The sequence below is a fragment of the Boleophthalmus pectinirostris genome, unplaced genomic scaffold, assembly GCF_026225935.1.
Source record: "Boleophthalmus pectinirostris isolate CB_2022bp ecotype Guang Dong unplaced genomic scaffold, ASM2622593v1 HiC_scaffold_1, whole genome shotgun sequence".
In the NCBI taxonomy this organism is placed as follows: domain Eukaryota; kingdom Metazoa; phylum Chordata; class Actinopteri; order Gobiiformes; family Gobiidae; genus Boleophthalmus; species Boleophthalmus pectinirostris.
The window spans coordinates 26,411,848-26,433,027 of record NW_026570970.1 but is presented as its reverse complement, the minus strand read 5'-3'; the positions used below and the strand labels follow the sequence as shown (position 1 = coordinate 26,433,027).

At 36.9% G+C, this 21,180-nt stretch overlaps 1 protein-coding gene across 2 annotated transcripts; it reads left to right on the top strand.

The window, feature by feature from the left end:
• The first annotated feature begins 9,702 nt into the window (after positions 1 to 9,702).
• spopla (speckle type BTB/POZ protein like a) lies at positions 9,703 to 20,564 on the top strand. 2 transcript variants are annotated; one of them, XM_020920343.2, is made up of 12 exons: positions 9,703 to 9,869; positions 10,971 to 11,007; positions 12,369 to 12,482; positions 12,564 to 12,685; positions 13,159 to 13,310; positions 13,387 to 13,514; positions 15,516 to 15,693; positions 16,766 to 16,821; positions 17,082 to 17,204; positions 18,211 to 18,353; positions 18,464 to 18,517; positions 19,130 to 20,564. In XM_020920343.2, the coding sequence occupies exons 2-12, from the start codon at positions 10,972 to 10,974 to the stop codon at positions 19,272 to 19,274; spliced, it is 1,251 nt and encodes a 416-aa protein (XP_020776002.1). In that variant the 5' UTR covers positions 9,703 to 9,869; position 10,971; the 3' UTR covers positions 19,275 to 20,564. The 2 variants fall into 2 exon arrangements, with proteins under 2 accessions (XP_020776002.1, XP_020776003.1); XM_020920344.2 differs by having other exon boundaries at positions 10,971 to 11,056.
• The last annotated feature ends 616 nt before the right edge of the window (positions 20,565 to 21,180 follow it).

Genomic DNA, 21,180 nt, shown 5'->3' with positions numbered 1-21,180 from the left:
TTTAGAAAATAGCGTTGTCAGGACAGGGGCGGCGTTAATAATGGTCCACCAACTCATGGGGCAGCCCACAGAATGCAATCGTTTCTACTGAAGTGGCGCTTTGATTGTTTATCTCGGCACAGGGGTTATCAGGAAGTCTACTGTAGCCAATGTACACAAGGGAATAATCCACCGTTCCAAACAAGACTATTTACGCTCATTCTGCTGAGTGAGGCTGGGCGGTGCTCAAGAAGGAGGCTTTAACTAATAGGTAATAGAGGAGTAATATCTGGTGTATTCACAATAACTCTTTATAGTGACTGTAGCAGGCAAAATGCATTCTTTGCCGTGATAGCAACTAGTAATGTGTCCTATAACATCTGAAATTATAGATTGTAATACCATGATATCTGGAAATCTAAACAGTACAACATATTTATGTGACATTTTGATCAGTATTCTCAATTTGGAGTTGCTTCCTACTCAACTCTAGCCTTTCACTTCGTAGAAACCGTCTGACCTTGCAGCATTAGAATTTATTCGCTCGATGGTAGGCAGGTACTTTTTTTCATTTTACCAATCGCTGCCTATTGGCCATGAGATATGTAATGTGCTGCAAATGGGGCTAACTGATATATTAATCTTTTCCCAAATCTCATAGGAAAAAGGGCAATAACGTCTTTCCCCTTGATTAATTCACCAAACATTCTCTTCGTTCTGGTTTTAAATCCTCAGTCCCAGGAATCGTTGCCAACACAGAATGTATTGTTCTTCACTTCCAGGGTTCTTGCAAACCGTCTAGTGTATTCTGATTTCTGACCTAGTCACTGGAGAAATGAAATTGAGCGGAGGCACTAGGTGGCACCAGCCTGGCTAACTCAACTGAGTGCAAGCTACCAAAGGGCCCATACTATGCTTTCCAATCTATGTTATAATGTTTCTTCATCAAAAACATACCTGAAGTTGTGTTTTGTTTCATTCACACATGTTTAACATACAAATCCTACATATTCAGCCCTGGAATTGGCATTCTTTACTGAACTAAAGGTGAAAGGCAGCTGGTAACTTGAAAACTACAGTTTCATGACATCACAAGATGAAACAGAGCATTTTGAGCTTGGAAGCTGTAGACAGTCTAATCATGCAGCGTTACTCAAACATGCGTGAATGAAAGAAAACACAATTCCAGGTATGTTTTTTGAGGGGGTAACAGCATTCTAACATGGCTAAAAGCTCAGAAGAGTACATTTTGTATAATACAAGACCTTTAATGTGTCCTTGAGCCAGACCCTGCATCCTCATTTTCACATGATCAGTGAAATCAGATAACAGAAGAACTGATTATTGCCATTTGTTTATCCACATCAAGGCTCTGGATATAATTACATAAAGTACATCTCAAAATGTAACCAGATTACTCACATGGATGTTTAAAGTTTAATAAAATGGCAGCTCCAGAAATCAGATAATGATCAGATTTTTGGAGTGCATGTGAATGTAGTCAGGGAAAGGACATCTGACCTGCTATTCCATTCTCACTGATTAAAGGGCCCATTCACTATCTTCTGATCTCTGTCATAATGTTCCTTAATCAAAAACAGACCTGGGATTGTGTTTTGCTTCATTCACACATGTTTAACACACAAACCCTGCACAATTAGGCTGACAAGTGCTTCCCTATGTTTTTAAACTCCGTACACCTTTATTAGAACAATTTGGATAATTTCAGACCTGATATTGCCCATCTCCACCAAACAAATGGTAAAAATGTAGCTGTTAACTTGAAAACTACCACTTCATGTCATCGCAAGGTGGAACAGAGCAATTTCAGCTTTGGAGATGTGAATAGCCCAATAATAAAAGATTACTCAAAAATATGTGATTGAAACAAAATACATCTCTGGGTATATTTTTAAAGAGGTAACATGACTAAAAGCTCACAAGAGTCAATTTTCACACTCACCATGCAAAATTGACTTGAAGTGTTTGTGAATAGATAGAAGGTGCTACAGTGGGGCTTTAATGCAGACTGTTGTTGTGTCCTTAGGCAAGGTACTTCCATTTTGCCTAGTATGAATGCAGTATGTGAGTGAGCAATGGTTCAGATTGACAGCCTCACCTTTGTTAGCCTGTCTCAGGGCAGCTGTGGCTACACTACAAAGTGAATAAGTGAATGGATAATGCAATTTTAAGCGTGTGTTAAGGGTGTCTTGACAATAATATATAAATAAATCCAATTAATTTGTATTGTTATTTGATTATTGTACTGAGGTGTTACTTTTTGTACACTGGCCCTGGTTATTTGGCTACTCGCTTCTCTTCTTTCCAACTGCTCAGCCTTGTGCATCCTCGGCCCACCTCCCCTCACTCTTTATCAAACGCAGGAAGACCATTTGCACAGAAGGCAATTAAAAGCTTTAGTGGTTCCTGCGTTCTGAGGGGTAGTTAGGGGGCCCCAGTCCACACATGAGTCTGCGCCTTAGTGGAGAGGGCTGGCTTTGTGAGGCGAAATGGTCTCAGTAATTCACACCAAATAGACTGTATAGTGCGCAATAGAGAGCCAGGAGGAACACAGCTACATTAATCAATATGAAATTATTCTGGATGTAATTTGTGGAGGGTAGCCATGATGCACCTGCCCAGAAATGTGATTGGAGAAAGCCTGCCGATAAATAAGTGACCAAATACTGTTGAAAATCTGCTGCATAGAGATTCAGAGAGCAGTCCTTTTAGTGGCAAATATAATGAGCAGTACAGTTCACCTAATCACATCAACACGTTTTATAGCACTGTATTGAAAAGCCTGAATTTACATATTACTGTATTATAAGTGAGAACTGGTACAGATATAGAGACAATTCAATTTTGCAGGTGAAATTGACTTTGGTTCAATCAGTTTTTCTGTCAGATGAAACATGGTATTGGATTAGGAAACAATGCCAGTGACATTAATGATTTAACATGGCAATAGGAGAGAATTTACATGAACATATACATACAGAGATACACTGTATGGGATTTCAACTGTGAAAATAGATTACATGTTTTTCAGTGTTGACATCTCCATACATTCGGCTTCCATGTATAATGGTGTCAGACATTCTGGTCAGAATGAATAAAGATGAATGAAGGATAAATGTACACGCTACACACAGTCTTAAATGTTTTCTTTCTATGTACAAGGTATTCTATGATTGTGATAAATGTGGGATATGTAAGTATTTATCCCTCACCATTCCAGCCTATTGTTCCTAAAATGTCTAACTAAAATGACTTTCAGTTCAAACTGAATCTGTTTCTGAACCCTTTGGAGCACAGACAAATGGCTGGACTCTTTGTGAAGCTGAGGCTCTGTAGTTTTTGCCTCCATCTGATCTACTCTAACTACAAGTTGAGCACTTGTTGGGTCTTGACAATTCCCATGTCAAACTGAAGCATATCACACAAAAAATTAGATTTGGGAGAGTAATTAATTAATTTATATACATACATACATACATACATATATATATATATATATATATATATATATATATATATATATATATATATATATATATATATATATATATATATATATATATATATATATATATATATATATATATATATATATTATATATATATATATATATATATATATATATATATATATATATATATATATATATATATATCCTAATCAAACTGTAAACTGTTGCAGCCGACCAAGAGCTTTAGGCAACGAATTTCACCAGTACCTTCCTCATAAAAGCTTCTACAGGGTAAATGTGCAAGTTTAAGTCCAGAGAATGACTTTTATACCTGCTCCTCTAAACAGAAGGATGTCAAGAGGGAACTAAATAAATCTATACACATGGTAAGCGGTGGAGCCACAGAGATAAGCGTGTCCTTAAAATGACCATATGCAAAGTTAGTGATAGTATGTTGTCCAGCGGATTATCGCCTTTGCATATCTCCTCATCATTCACTCCTGTGTTCTGCTGCTAAAGGCCAAGATCACTGAGTCATTGTTTGGTGCTACTGATAGAGTTAATACTTTCATTTTTCTGTCTCCCTTTATAATAAAGATCCACTATGTAACTTTTTGGTGGAAAGTCTGCCACCTGCTTGTAGGCATAGAAATGTTATTGCTTTGCCTGAAATGTTCCGCAGTTTGGCATTAAACTTATGTATCTTATGGCACCACTAGGTCAATTTACAGGTCAGAGGGTGAAAGTATTTTTCAAAGTATTGTTTAGCAATAAAACACTGAATACATGCAAGCTAGATAACTTTAATCCAATACTACTGAGGCTGCTTCCACACGTTTAACTATTTTATTTGAAAATTTTGCACTTTTGGGTTTCAGTCTCAGTTTCTCCTTCATTCACATTCACATTTCAGTTTCACATGAAGTAATAGTAATACAGCTGCAAATAGCCACAGTTGTGGTTTTAGTTGTAGTGTTGTGGTTCTTGTTTAATAATAGTAAGGGCTGCAAGTATGACTAGTTTACTGAACTCTTGTTGATTGCCTCTTCCACTACATAATGTGTATAATCTTTGTCCTATGCACAGTACTTCTGTGTCCCCTAATAGTACATATAGCATTATCATTACTGTCAGCAGCAGAGGAGAGCTTGCGGACATTGTTCAGTTGGCCGGGCCCTGGTTGGCAGCTGGTGACCTTCCTGGTCTATATGCTGCGTGGCTCTCCTCCTTTTTCAGCTCAGACAGGCTGCCTCTCTTTATCACTTCCAGGGATCAGCAATTGCTCAACGCCAGTCGCTCCGTAATGCATCCACGCTGGTATCTCTTCAGAGCACGGCTATGAGCAAATGCATAATGCACAAGGAGAAAATACAAGGAAAAGGGACGTGTTTTGCAGCATTTTAAGTGAATTGTATTTGTTTTCTTTGTAGTCACAGTATGTATTTAGGTATTCAGAAAGTTGATTATCAGATATTCAATACAAACTAGTCTCACAACTGATTTGAGAAGGTATCAATAATGAAAGATAAAATGAGATTCAATATAATTATGGAAAATGCATTTATTGTGTTAATATTTGCTTTTTTTGTACAAAGCTCTCAATCATATTGTCACTTGTTTTAACCATTGTGGTATCAGAATCTGTTTTGAGTATTTTGTCACATCTGAATATTGTTTAGTTTTGTTTTTTTCTTGTATCAAAGTTTAAATTTTGTAGTTTTTTTGTAGGATGTATGTATGCTTAATAAAATATTGAAAGTTAGTGAAAAGTATTTTCACTTTTCTTTCTTTCAAGCTCAAGAGGCTGAGAGGCTTGATAAGAGCGTTGAGTAGAGCTGCTGTTCCTCTATGTCAATACTGCAACATTTGAACATACTGGGATAGATGTTCAGCTTTTGTGTTTTGAAAAGACTTTTAATCGGGTAAATTCAATGAATTCTCATAAAACATGAGTTTGCTTTAAAGTTGCAATACATATCTCTTAGTAATAACTGCCCCGAAGATGCATTCAATTTAATGTCTTTCCATCATGGACTTTATGTAGTATTAAAAGTATTCTAGTCATGTTCTTAAATATGTCTCTGTGGTATGATTACTTTATAATGAAACATCTGCTACTGTCTGAAGACTGGCACACAAGAAAAAAATGTTCCCATTACATCTAACCAGATAGTTTTTGATTTACAACAATTAAATTATGACATTTCCAAAAGGCTGAAGGCATAAACAATGTCTACCAAAGTACAAATGCATTTTCAGCAGCAATAACCTTGAGAATATGCTCTATACTAAGATGTGCATTAAACACACCAGGTTCAATTTGAGTATAGTGACTTGCAGAGGATTTGCCAATTATGAAAAGTGGGATAGTGAAAAACATTTAAACCTCCCTGTGATGTATGGTTCATAAGCATAGCTGCAGCTCTTTAATTGGTTGAATCCTCTCCGGGCAGACAGCACACTGTACCCCCAGGCTCAGATAAAAGACTTCTAAACTCTCTTTTGTGAAGCGAGGAGATGAAAGGCCACTGAAGACAAGAGCTTGTCAGGAAGAAAGCAGGTCCCAGCAGCGCATGAGGAAAGCAGGTGTAGCGGACCAGAAGAACCACAGGTTATCAGCGGCTCGCGGCTTCAACAATGAGACGCTTCCAATGCACTCATAATAATGTCTTCTTCTTCCCTCAGCTCACAGCCAATCACACTGAACATGGCCCACGCAGGAGAGCTTGTTTACAAATAATGGCGCGTCGACTCCAGTGAGGCGTGTACAACTGATGGGTGTTGTTTGTCTGGGCGTATTGGAGCTAAATGTTGCCTGAATGTTTATTGTGATAAACCCCCCCCCCCCCCCCCAAAAAAAAAACAACATGTTTTTAAATTTTCTTTAACATCTCTTAACTTGAAATGGGTTCAAGTTAAGAGATGTCTAAATCAAGTCCTGCACAAAAATCAGCAAAGATTTGTGGGGATCTGCATTACTCTTATCTGGGCAGAATTGTATAACAAAGTATGAAAGAAAGTGGATAATGTGGTTGTTTCCTTGAACAAGACACTTTCCTTACAGCTAGTTTCTGTGTACACCGTGTTTAACTTGTGTCAGAATGGGTGAGCAGTTCCTTGATGTGCCCAATACAAGTGTAACCTTTAACATTAAATGTCCATATACCCATATAAAGTGTGTGTTCCTCTGCTAGTGCCTCTTAGCCTGGTCATGTTTATAAATGAGAATTAGACATGTAAATTTCTGCTCATATATTTTATGTGGTAAAATAAATGCCAAGCATATTTTAAATTGCATAATTTAGCACTTTGTATTGACAATACTTTGGAGCGTGTGAATTTATTAACTCCAAATAATTACATGACATTAAATTAAAAGCAACACCTGCAGTGAAAGCCTTACACAAACCCTCCACCAAGTCCTCAGACATTTAAGAATGAATCTTTGAAGAGCTCTTGAACTAAATTAATTCCTTCTTGTTTGTAGATTAAAGACACTTAATCTAGAACAACTTTCTGCAAAGGGTTGTTACTTTGTGTGTATCTGGCATCGTCTCTTGCAAATATTTTGACAACTTTTTCTTTGTTGAAAATAGGTTTCACAGGGTGCACATGTCAGAAATACTCACACAGTTTGACTTAAAATTGTCTGAAAACTCAGGTGTAAACCAGAACAAAATTTTTCACATAATAAAATTGTAAAATAGAAGATATTGATATTGTAATATATAAGATATTATCTTACATTGTAAAATGTAAGATATGGATATTGTAAAATATAAGATATTATCTTACACTGTAAAATTTTAGATATTGATATTGTAAAATGTAAGATATTATAAGATAAAATGTAAGATACTGATATTATTGATATTTTAAAAAAAAAAAAAATTATTTGAAGAGCTCTTGAATCTGCTGGTCAAAATAACTCTCTTTCATCTTTGCTTTGACTAATATACAGTACAATAATTATTTTTGCCTTTGTAAAATTCAAGGTTCATATAAAATCAAACATGAATGTGCATGCATTGACAAGAGATAGTAAATATACTATGTATTTTAACATGTTTCTAACATGTTAAACAAGTTCATACATTTAGCTTAGTATCAAATATAATTTGGTTCAGCAACTAAAATCACATTAGCAGTCTCATAAAGATGCATAAGAATCCCATTATTATTCAATCATTTTGAATAGTCTTTGTCACCTAAATTAGACTTTAATACTGAGACAGAATAACTGTTCTTTTCCACACGTATCTTTTGATGAATGCATTTCTATTAACACCATTTTGTCTATTACCATTTCTCATATTACTTAAATAGAATCATATTTCAAATCCAGGGATCTTTTTAGGATCTCCATTGTTCAATATTATGACTTTCTTTTCTTCGGCAAACTCTATAACAAAGTGTGTAACTGATGCCAGGCATAATTCTCTTCTTCTTGACGTCTACGGTTGGCCATGTTGTGATAAGGTCAGTACAGGAGCCTGCTCTTGTCAAATCTCTGTCATATAGTCCCTTTCACTGCGCTCATAACTCTCCTCCGTATCAGTCTTCATTACAGGAACCTTGAATAGTTGTCAGAAATAATATCCATTCCAGATACTACAATTATGACAGTATTATAGATGGGACTTTGAGACTGCTGTGCCATTGTTAAAATTTGATTAAGTAGATACTGTGGAGAGCTACTTGAATTATCAACGAAATGTTTTAAATTGGTCAATTTTGGTGCTATTATTCATATAAGAATGTGAAGGATATTTGAAAGAATGTAATTAAACATCCATTCTTTTACCTATATGTTTCAATTGTTGGTTTCTGGTGAGATTTTATATAAAACCATTTTCTGCCTTAAATTAACTGTCTGATATGCCCTATCTCTCCAGCAGCGATCTTATCATTCATCCTTTCTACTTAAAGATAGGTCAGAGCAACAGCATATGATGTTAAAAGCATTTGAAGTTGGCATCCGTATCAAAACGTGACATTTCCCATGCTGTTTTTTTCCACAATATATCTGAGCATTACCAAAGTGCTGGTGTTTGTTGTTGTTACAGAAAAAAAAAAAAAAAAAAAAATCAAAGTCCGAGGAATATTTTGTGCATGAATGTTGACTGATTGGAGCAAAAGGAGGTATTTATCGTTCATTCTGCAGCAGAGTGTCCATTCATCTGAAAGGGAATTAGTTATCACCAGTCTACAGGGAGCCATTACGCGCTATTGTTTCAGAGAATAGCAGACCCCGGGCAGTGTGGTGTGTGCTGGACGAGGATGATCAGAGAAAGGAGACATGTGAAGGCCGGCAGTGAATGAGCTGCAATAAGAGGTTTCATCTGTCCATTCTGATGCATAAATACAACCCCATGCCTGAGACCAGCTATTATACTGCACTGAAGACTGCAAGTGTTCACCACTTGCACGCATATGGTCAGTATACTCAAAAAGAACCACTGCTTGCACAGTATTATTGTTGGCAATAAATAATTCCTAATTAGTGATAGGCATGATCAATACCAAACTACTGATAAATCAACAGAGATACTGAAATATATAAATTCAATTTGTTTGGTTTTTGTTTTGTTTTGTTTAGTTTTTTATAAGACTGGGGCAAACCAAAGAGGATGAAAGTCTTTATATATGCCAAGGTAAAATTATGAATTTCAGTTCATTTAATACAAATCTTATTGTATCAGTGGTTTTGTCCATCACTATTATACACATGTTCTGTAACTGCCCTGGAGGAGGTTTGCACTGTATATGAATTTACTGTAAAACTAACCACAAAAATGCAGATATTTGGTTATGGGTCCTATATTCGTAATTGAACTACACTGCAAGTTTTAATCAGATTTAATCAGAGCAGATTTTTGAGCAGTGGATTGCCTACAGTAGTAGACTATATACGTAATTATCTAAATTTGCATATCTGATAAAATACATACATTGGTACCAATTGAAAATTACCTACTGCCCACCCAAAATGATTAAACACAATACACTTCTCACTCTGCCATGTTTTTAAGAGAATTGTAAATTTCTTTCAATTAATTTAAGCCTACTTACATAAACAATCTTCACAGAAAATAGCTAGAGACATACAGAAATATATTTTTTTCACCTGAGCATTTTCCAATTATGTTTTTTATTTTTTTATGAAGGACACAGTATGTTTGCAGGAGAGAGAAGCTTGTTATCAAAATGTAGCGCATGCGCAGTCGATATATTTTCTAGCCTGAGAAGCTACCGAGCTGCTAGTCAGATGTAAGCTAGCTCTGATATAAATAAGACAAAGAAACCCTGTGAAGAGACTGCTTGAAAACGACTTTAAAGTTGCGTAGAGAGAAATCAGCGGCTGTGGTACAAAGCTGCATGTTTTAGTCGATATATTTGGAAGAATGGATTTGAAAGGTACGCCGCCACCATATCTTTTTAAACTTTTTGTAAGCAAGCAGTGCACAGATTAGCTTCGGCTAGCAGGGGTAGTTTGCGTTAGCCTGGGCTGCTAGCATCCTGTTACATGGATCATAGGAGGCCCTTTGTTTCTCACCGGGTAATGTCATGTCTACACCGCAGCTGACTGACTTAACATTTGTCAATACCCGAATAGTTTACAGAGCCATATATGTATTTTTTGAGTAATCGTAGTATGTTTTATAATGTAAGAGGCGATTTCTGCATGGGATGCTCTGGGCTAGCCGCTTCATGTTAGCAGGTTTGCGGTTTAACGCTACAGAAGTTGACATTAATCTTTCAGATATGATCCAACATGCTAGTTTTGCGTATTTCATAGCCTGAATATTTTAGTTACTTTCCAAAAATGATTAGATTTCATTAAAGTTGCATTCCAATTGACAGTCGAAGTGAAAATATGTTAATGTGGCATTGACAGTAGTTCTGGATAGTATTGTTGACACATCAGTGGAGCGTGATACGTGGACAATTTTTATGTTTTCTGTATCATTGATACCATTTAAAGTGTTACTAGAATATTCACTATGCCAGAGTTTCCTCTAACTGTGGGCCAGGACCTTAGGGTGGGTCTGGCAATTCGTGTGAGATCTTTGAGATGTTCAGAAACAGTTTATATCGCCTATGATCATATATTTACAATAACAAAAAGTGTATCAGAAGATAACTACATAATTCTGCAAACTCATTAGATTCGTCTCCAAAATAAAATTGAGTTTTGAAGCACAGGCCATACAAAAGGCAGCACATCTGGGCAAGCATGTAATTGTTAGTCTCCTTGCTTATCTAATTTTCTTTCCTCCCTTAATACATTCAACTTAAGATAATATTATACAATAAAAGTGAATGCAGTGTAAAATACAAATTACCTCATTTGGCTCTAAAGCAAACAATTAGGCTAATCATGCAACAATACAAACAACACACTTCTTTGGGAAAAAAATGAAATACCAATTTGTTATTTTACCTTATAAAATTATAAATTCGCAAGAATCTATGAAGCCAATTCTCAAACTCTAACACATTTTTTTTTCTTTTTAGAATGAAATCTGAAGATGGCGCTATGAAGGATGCTGTGGTAACTTAGATTATTACCACCTTAACTGTATTTTCTAACTATTCAAAAGGTGATTACTAAGATATTATTTCCCTGGGTGATTATCTTGTTTCATTTGGCTGCTAGAGGTGGTCCAATGTAAGTTGTGCTCCGAATGGCTATAGTAGTTTAGTATTAATAGTGGTTAGTTAGCCTGGAGCTGTACATTCTTGCCTGAAACCAAGTTTGAATGGGCTGACTGAATAATTTATGTTTTAAGAAAGACTTGGTATGGTGGCTTATTGTCGAGATTTCCATAAAAGCAGCTAAGCAGGTGGTTTGCTATCATTTCATTAGATCTAGCTGCAAATAATCTCAAAGTAAAATAAAGTAAACGTCTGTATTGACCTGGCAATGGAACACTCCCACAGCTCTGCTCTTTGTCTGTTTATTTATAATATAATTCAAGCAGTTTATGAATTGTAAATGTCTCGGGCACTAGTGGTTAAATACAGTAACTAGGCTGCCTTTGTTTAGTCAGTTTACAAGTTGCTATGTTGAGAAATCCCCATGTGTATTTTTATTAACTTTTCATGACTGGAAAATATTTGCATTTGAATAATTGAAATAAAAGGCTGTGGGCGTACTACTCAGGCAGTACAAAGATGCAGAGTCACATTTAAAGTGTATTACTCACTTTACCCAACTAGTAATTACTTTCCAACTTGGGTAAATTGGAGATGTTTTTGGCTAGACACTTTTTCTTAGACTTCACTTCAAAGTCAGTCAAGGAGAATAAAATGTTTTAGTTAGAACAGCTTCCCACAGCCAGTCTGCACTGGCAACAATCAGTGAAACTGCGAGGAGCAATGCCAGAAAGCTGTTTTGGATTGCTCAACTGTCAGTAAAACATTTTTGTACAATCTTGTGTTTGAGAGTGTCTGTGCAAATTGAAAGACAGCCTCTCATTCCAGTTGAAGTTTCTGATTAGCACATTGCCACATCTGTTATGGCCTGTGCAAGAACTACCTGTTCTTACAGATTTGCTTTAAATGCCACACACCAGTGAGTGATTTGTGGCATTGAACATTCTTGTGGTTGTTTTCCTTTTCCAAACTAATTTCAGTTTTCTCAGTGGTGTAGACCAGTTTTGCTCATGATTTGCAATGTGCCTGACTGTTTAACATCGGAAACCATTGTAAAACAAAATCATTCTCAGACTTATCCGCAAAGTTGTGACTCATTTAAGGCCTATGTAAATGTGGGTGTTCCTGTTTACATTGTGTTCATTTAGGCATTAAGCTACAGTTGTAGTTGCTGCCTCTGCTTGTTAATGCTGATACCAGTGTTTATTTGTGGGATTTTAAACATGTCATGTCTTTGTTTTCTCGTGTGATTCTTAGAGCTTTGAGGACGAGAGTGCTAGACTTAAGGCGGTGATGTCACGGGTTCCCACCCCTCCCCCTCCAGGGGAGATGTCCAGTGGACCTGTGGCAGAGAGCTGGTGTTACACACAGGTATGGACATGCTCACGATGTTTAGCCTGACTTAATTATATCCACATACATGGTTCAAATGCTGTCTTGTTTTGACACAAGGTCAAAGTGGTAAAATTTTCCTACATGTGGACCATAAACAACTTCAGTTTTTGTCGAGAAGAAATGGGTGAAGTTTTGAAAAGCTCTACTTTCTCGTCTGGGCCCAATGACAAGATGAAATGGTATGTTCCGTTAAAATGGTGCCAGGCACAGTTGTGTTTATTTTTCCACAATAATACAAAAAATTACTTTTCTTTAACTGTAATTATGGTATTAATGAAATCACATGTATTGTCAACAGTGTCGAAAGCACAGCTGTGCTAGTTATGTCAGTCAGGTTTATCCTTGTCAGTACAAATGACAGTTTGGGTGGAAGTGCATAACTACAGTAATCTGGCATCAATACAACATCTGATTAAACTGCACTATTATTAAACTCAAGTCAACAAGGTGCAGAACAACACTCAAGTCACATGACCACACCAAAATGTCACCAGGATTAGAAGAGTAGTTTGATGTTAAGACAATAACCATTGTTTACATATTTTTGAACGCAGAAATATTTGCACCCTAACTATGTTTATAGCAGTCTCCCAAAATATAAGACTTGCGCATTCTGAATTGTGTTAATTCATTTTTTTCTTTCACTTTCCAGGTGTTTGCGAGTCAATCCAAAGGGACTTGATGATGAAAGCAAAGACTATCTGTCATTGTATTTACTTCTTGTTAGTTGTCCAAAAAGTGAAGTTAGAGCAAAATTCAAATTTTCTTTGTTGAACGCTAAAAGAGAAGAGACTAAAGCGATGGGTGAGTTTGCACAAGCCTCTGGTGTCTGTTTTTTAACTTTCAAATCACAACTTGTCATGTTTTCATGTCTTAACAGAAAGCCAAAGAGCATATAGATTTGTCCAAGGCAAAGACTGGGGGTTTAAAAAGTTCATTCGAAGAGATTTTCTTCTTGATGAAGCCAATGGACTCTTGCCAGACGACAAACTTACGCTGTTCTGTGAGGTAAGACTGGCGACTTTTGAGAGTGGTTGCATTTTTAAATTGTTACAAATAAAACCATAATAAAAATAAATAATAAACACATATAATTATTAATAACAATATAATATTTATCATATTATTAATATGTCTTTATTGGAATATATAATAAGGGTGGTGGTAATTATGATGCTTTAAATACTTAAATGCACCTACCAATCTATGGTACTTGTGTCATTGTACATGTAGTTCTCTATGGAGTCTTTGGCAGATTTCAGATCAAGTGTATACACACTTTCTCTTCATTTGTTTTTGTTGATAACATCTGAAGCAAGGGTGTACTCCTATTTTTAAACCTGGTTTAGCCCTAGTTTAGACCTGGTAGCCCTGGTACAGACCTGGTTTAGATCCAGTGGTACTTGGAAAGCTAAATAGGTTTAATAAAGTTTCTTGAAAACGCATTTGGTCATTATGTGAAAATAACCAATGCATTTTAGTGTATTGCTTTTTGCAAATCCTTTTATTGTTTTCACATGTGGATATTGTAACTTGTTACTGGTATCTTTTTATGAATTTTATGAATTTGTATTTACTTTACTTACATGTTGCCATCATAGTAGGTACAATGAATGAATAAGCTAGCCACTAGTGTTTCTGGCATTTTGGAACACACAGCAAATTTAATTTTTATGTCCAAATCTCAAAAACCAAACTACAAACTTGAGTGAGTCCTTGTGAAAGTATTGATTTTGAAATGAAGCAGGTCAAATTGCTGATGCCTCTGTTGTGTGGGAGTTTCTTGGCCATAACTAACTTGTTGGAGAGCTTGCACGTCGTTTCCTGAATCAAATCTCAATGCGCTTGTTATGAACTGCGTCTTTGGCAGTACAACTTGAATGGTATCATTTAACTCCAAATATTGATGGCATTTCCTCCCAATTACATTTTACACTGCAAGGTTGGATCACTGCTTGTTCCAAATGAATTGAATTTAGTGTCAGGAAGAATGAATGTTTTGTAGAGTGTCTACTTCAGAGACAAGTTAAATGAAGTGTCAATGAATTTTGTGTAAATGAGATCCCAAATAGACGGTGCCTGGGTGAGATTGAGCCGACAGATGATCCGAACAGATTTTGCAATTCTAGGTAAATTGCCACTTTGATCGGCAAATTACATTCAAATTAAACCCGTAATGCCATTTTCTATCAATTAGGTGTTGTAACTAACAATTAATTTACTTGAAGCAGTTTTCATTGTTTTGTTGGTATTCTCAGCAGCACCATAAATGGTCCACAAATGGTGCTTGGTTGCAAATTGGTGTTCATATTTTTTAGACACTTACAGTGGGTGTACTGTGTTACCATGTTTCATTCGTTCTTACATAATTGTATTAAAGTCAGGTTTTCCCTCAGTGAATCAGTCTGAGATGGAATGGTTGTCATTAATATCAAAGTAGTATCACTTTCAAAACCAAATTGAAATTTCATGAGGGACAATGGTACGAGTGTACATTACCTTTAATGATTGAAGTCCTATAGATCTCTCTTGATTATTTGTAAGATATAGCAAAAATATAGCTGTTATTTTTAAAAATGCCACTATAGAAGACAAAAAAATTGGGATCTTTTTACATTGATCAATACAAGAAAAATCTATAGTTATTTGAAACAATAGTTTGAATTCAATAAACAATCTGTTAATTCCTAGTATTTTTAAAGTGCCTGTAACTGATTTCAGACCATGAGTTAAGAACATCTTTTCTTTTGAACATTTAGCCCTGCCCACTGGGATAGCGGCCTGCCGTTAGTTGCCATGATTCCTAGTTATAGAAACTTGGATAGCACTTCCACCTTCGTCACAGGTGCTCACTGACTGCTGTGGTGTATCTTTTATCAGCTGTCAGATCTGATAGATCTATCAGACTAAAGAATAAATTAAAATGTATGATTTAATGATGTAAAGATTTAATGATGTACATAAATAACACTTGCTGTTATCTATCCATTTCTGTGTCTGTCCTTTTAGGTGAGTGTTGTCCAGGACTCTGTGAACATTTCGGGTCAGTCCAACATGAACATGCTGAAGGTGCCGGAGTGCCAGCTGTCTGATGACCTGGGAAACCTGTGGGAGTGCTCCCGCTTCACCGACTGCAGCCTCTACGTCGGAGGGCAGGAGTTCAAGGCCCACAAGTCCATCCTGGCAGGTCAGAGCCTCCTCTGCTCTCCTACTGCTCATGCTCTCTGCAAACTGCAGTCATCAGAAAGTGCTTAGAAAGACGTGGGGCTCACTGAGGGCTGAGTTGAGAGAGAGTTGTAGACAATTCAGCAACTTTATAGAACAGGCTAAAACCTGACACTAAAAACTTTGCATAAAGACATTAGTTTAAACAGGTGAAATGAATAAAGCGTGATTATGTCAAATAAAGCACATCTAGTTGAAACACGGCCTTTTACTACCAACACTTTATCCACTTCAGACCCTAAAGCACTGACAAATATTTATTTATTTATTTTAAATAACTACCGGTAAATGAATATGGCCACCCCACCTTAAGATTCAGATTTCATGTGATCTCTAAAGCTAGGCGGAGTTGGGCTTTGTTGGTGCTTAGATGGGAGACCACTGGGAATACCAGATGTCAGAGTGGGGCAGCAATGGCTTTAGTCTGGGGCATACTTACTGTTGTTATTGTGTCTTTAAGCAAGATACTTCACCGACCTTGCTTATTTATGTGTGATGTGTGACTGATCGGTGATGGTCAGAAGCACAAATTGCCGGTCTTGCTTCTGTCACTGTAACACAGAGCAACTGTGGCTAAAGAAGTGTACATGTAAAGATAATTTATTATTGTTAAATTGGGTGTATTTCTATAGTATTTTGGCTTTGAATAGTGCTTATTACAAGATTTTATTTGAAATGTCAATACAAATTTTTTCCCAAAATGTAACTTGCGCAAACCTTTGGTGTGCAAGTTACATTTCCTTCCCTCAAATTTTGTGGTGGGCACTAATCCACCTGCTAGCACCGCTTGGCCCTACTTGACCCAGATCTCTGTGGCTCTGCTAAACTGAGGGGCTAGCTCTTTTTCAGCTTATCTGCACTAAAGGAGGTGGAGGCAGTTGCACCATCAGAGGCAAACAATAAATGTGGAAGTAACAGATCATTTCTAACTGTGCTTGACTTTGGTGGTTTCCTTGAGGTCCACTGTACAGTGAAATTATGTACTAATGTGTATATAAGCGTTACTGATTTATTTTATTTTTTCTTGTCAACAGCAAGGTCCCCCGTCTTCAATGCAATGTTTGAACATGAAATGGAGGAAAGTAAAAAGGTAATTAACAATTTCATGGCCGCTCGACTGTGGAAAATAATTGAAATCGTGATTATTTGAAGCAATAGAATGTGCTCTCAAAGGTTTTCCTGTACAGGCTTTGTGATGTTTTACTCTAGATTCAGCATTTTTAAAATAATTGTTTAGTCATACTTGTAATCATATCTTTGCCTTATTTGTCTATGCAAATATGTCAACTGAAATTCAACATTCATTTGAACATAATTTAGTCTTTTTAAAACCACCTTTTTTACTTTCAGAATCGTGTTGACATTAGCGACGTGGACCCGGAAGTTTTCAAGGAGATGATGGGGTTCATTTACACAGGAAAAGCCCCAAACCTGGAGAAAATGGCCGACAACCTGCTGGCAGCTGCAGACAAAGTGAGCCCACTCCCCCCCACACACACTTTTTCCTACTGCTTTGTACTTAGTTGCAATTATTTTAAAAAATCACAAAAAAACACACAGGTATTTTTAATGCATCTGAGAGCTGTAGTGCAACTATTTCCTTAAAATGATTTACTTATCAAAAATATTATGTTTATGCTTGTATTGTGCGTTTGTGTCTTAGCATCAAATACATTTATTCCTGCTGCGGCACATTTATTTGTATGTAACTGAAGTTTAATGAAATATTTAATCCTTCATCGTGGATGTCTTTGTAATCTGCTAAATCCTTTTGAGGCTTGTCTTACTTGCATCAATATGAGTAACCACACAGCACTGATATGAATGTACTGGGAGCTTTATTTATTATCCCTTTGTTTTATTGTACGGAAAAGCACTATTGTTTGTCCTTGGTTTGAGACCGAAGTTTAGTTTATATGTAGGGATGTCTGGATTATTTGGTTAATCTCAATTATTCGGGTTACAATGTAATCGTAAGGACTAAATAGTAACAATTTTAGAAGCAAAACAATTTCAATAGATTCTAGACTCCAAAAAGGAAACCTACAATTTAAAGTGTTTTTGTATCGTGATATCCATACTTGCTTGTAGTTTTTAATATTAACGGTGCACAGGAAGTTTCCTGGTGGAGGAGCCACCATCTACGGTCTCCATGAGCTTGTTATTGCTTATATATTCCATAGCATTTCTTATTCTATTAAGAGTATCTTTATTGCATCTATTTCGTTGAAAAAAACATGCATTCTGCTCTTCACAAATGTGACCTGTAAAATTGGCCTGGGCTCATCAACTGTTTCTCTTTTTTGAGATGCCATACTGTAAAACATTTTTGGCAAAAGCAATTACATCGCCATGGAGACAAAGCAGGTGGTGGACCCTCTACCAGGAAAAGTGACATAGTTTACCTCAAACAGAAAATTCAAAAGACATTGCTCATCTCTAAAAGGCTGTATTTTGTCCCACCGCTCTTTCCATGCAGTACGCTCTGGAGCGTTTAAAGGTCATGTGTGAAGAGGCCCTCTGTAACAGCCTCTCTGTGGAGAACGTGGCCGACACCCTCATCCTCGCAGACTTGCACAGCGCAGAGCAGCTCAAAGCACAAGCCATAGATTTTATCAACAGGCAAGTATCGCAACGAATAAAAAAAAAAAAAAAACCTCCAGTGATAAATTTGTGCTGCCATTTCTGTTTACCAGCCCTGAATGCTTACCTTTTTATCTTCCTTGCCATAGGTGCAGTGTCCTGAGACAACTGGGCTGTAAAGATGGAAAGAACTGGAATAGCAAGTATGTAATTAGCTGATATATGTGACACAAGATTAATACCACGCTCTTATCTCTTCCACAAGCAGATGCATTAGAATTCATTGTTTTAGCCTAGGCCGACAGAGTGCTATTTGCCTTCTCAGTTTGAAGCTCCATATCTGTGTATCCCTGTTATTAATAGACTTACCTGAATAAATAGTGAAAAGGGAATATTTGAGAAATCTTAAGCAGAGACTTTGTGGATGTTATGAGAAGTTTTTCTTTAAGGAGAATGAGATATAGTACAACCTCCCTTATGGCTGCCCGGTTATGGGATTAAATATTAATCTATTGAAATTGACATTATTCAGACTATTATTTATTGATCAAATTATGATTATTTTGATTATTTTAGTGAAACACAAAGAAATTTTATGTAGTGTTCTTTTTTTTTTAACTAATATAATCTGCCCCCTTCCCAAAAAAGCAAAATTGTTCATTATTTGCATTTGTATTAGGTACAAAATAGCTTCTGAGTCGTGACCCACTATATTTGCATTGTCATTACAATCCCATTTGAGCTGATTGATTTTTAATGTGCACTTCCAAACTTTGAGCGCTGATATAATTGTGTTTGTGTGTATGTGCTTACAGTCATGCTACAGACATAATGGAGACTGCCGGCTGGAAGTCAATGATCCAGTCCCACCCTCACTTGGTCGCTGAGGCTTTCCGAGCTTTGGCGTCCGCACAGTGCCCACCCTTTGGTCTTCCACGGAAACGCCTAAAACAGTCCTGACCGGCTGGGATGTCTGTGGAGGTGTGAGTGTAGGGTTTACAGAGAATGGACTCTCGAGGGCGCCACTCACTTCCACTAAACTGAACACACTTGAATAGGACAGGAGAGTGGCGCTTACTGGCCCGGCATGTGTGGAGGCTGGCACGTAGAAGAAGGACAACAGAATGGAAAAACGTTAGACTCAGTGTTGCTGACTTGCTTTGCTGCCTCAGCTGAACCACTTTCAGCTCATATGGAAGCAAGGCAAGTGTCTGCTGCTGTTTTTTCCTGTGATTTTGATAATGGCCTTAATATATCTGCCATTGCTCTGGAGCTGCTCTAGAGTACTTTGTCTTTACGCTGTGCCTGCCTTGTCACACAGACCAGGCCTCCTCCAGGTTGCACTAGTTCCCATGAATAGTCATTTTGATATGGAGTTCTATAGGAACGTAACAAAGGTTTAACTAAATGGGAAATATTATATATTTGTAATGTTTAGCCCGTTTTGTGACTAGACATTCAAGAGCATGAACACTTTCAGTGCAAGGTCAGTTCTTTACACTTTTTAAATATGCGTATGCCCCATATTGATGGCACCATTTCTATGTAAATGACAGCTGAAACATCTTAAGACCAGTAAATAAGAAAGTCTGCTCTTTGGCATAGTTTCGAGGAAAGCGTTCTCTGCCATTTCAAGACCCAGTGATGTTAAATGCACCGGTGTCTATGGCCCGATCAAATGGTAACATTGGAACAAGTATATGAAAATATTTAGTCAGTCTCCCATTTGAATATCCAGATCATATGTCTGTGAACTGTTTAGAGAAAATCTTGAATTTCTTTTCTTAGTATTGCCAACTTGCAAATATTATATATTCTCAATATATTGTGGTTAACTAAAAGTGGCAAGACTAATGCATGGTCATGTTATTGTCAAAGAAAGTGTCCAAGTACCAATTTTGTTTTAACAATTTCTTGTCAGAATTCTCTGAACTACTTAATTGAATTGAGTATGTGCAAAACTCCTAACATGCTTGGATATTTGTAGGATGCTGAGCATCAGTCTACTGGCGATGTTGTTGTGTCTGAATGGGGGTTGTCACGTTCTTCAGTCCGTCTTGTATGTGGCGTGGTGTGACTGGCACTTCCAAGGATTTTGTAAAATACAGAGTAGCATCATTTTTACATGATCTTACTCACCATGCAGTGTCATGTTGAGACATCTTTTGTTTTTTTTCAAAGCAAAAAAGATGAAGTTGTTGTCTGCAAGAATGCCCGCATTAACCCATTAAAACCTTTTCCAGCACCGAGGCTGCTTGTTTCTTGATTGGATCAGGGGGCCTGTCATAGTCCATGTTCAAGAGTCTCCTTGTGTAACATGTCTCAAGTTATTTCTGTAGATCAGTGGTTATGAATTTTTTCCACACCTGTGAAAATATCTGTCCTTCAGAGTACCACCTTTATGGGATCTATAATAGGACTAATCCAGGCCAAAACTGTATTCTAAAATAGGACTACATACTACAGTATTTCTAAGCAAGACACTACCAAAATAGTTGATACAATTGGAAAAAAAGACCTTGTGTCCAACCAAAAGGAGCTTGCACACCACCAGTGGTACTGACCAGAGTCAGAGAACCACTGCTGTTAATAGTTGCATAAATATAGGTACATTTTTAAGTTTCAGATATTTTAGCTTTATTGTTTCAAAAGCAAAATCTGTGCATCAGTTTTAATTAAAGATGAGTCTACTCTGCCTGGTCCTTTGGCTGACGCTGGTCCTCATGCCATTGTTCCAAACACTCTGGAGAAGCCGTTACAATCTCTCCTCTCCCCAGTCCTTTATCTCACTCTCTCTCCCACTCTAAACTTCAGCACTTCGAAGCAATATCTGCACTTCTATCATTACAATCCCAACTATTGTTTT

Bases quoted from the DNA above. Each gene is read 5' to 3' on its own strand.
- spopla (XM_020920343.2), top strand. From the start codon at position 10,972: ATGAAATCTGAAGATGGCGCTATGAAGGATGCTGTG. The intron at 11,008-12,368 runs GTAACTTAGATT...TGTGATTCTTAG, and splicing joins GCGCTATGAAGGATGCTGTG to AGCTTTGAGGACGAGAGTGC. The intron at 17,205-18,210 runs GTGAGCCCACTC...CTTTCCATGCAG, and splicing joins TGCTGGCAGCTGCAGACAAA to TACGCTCTGGAGCGTTTAAA.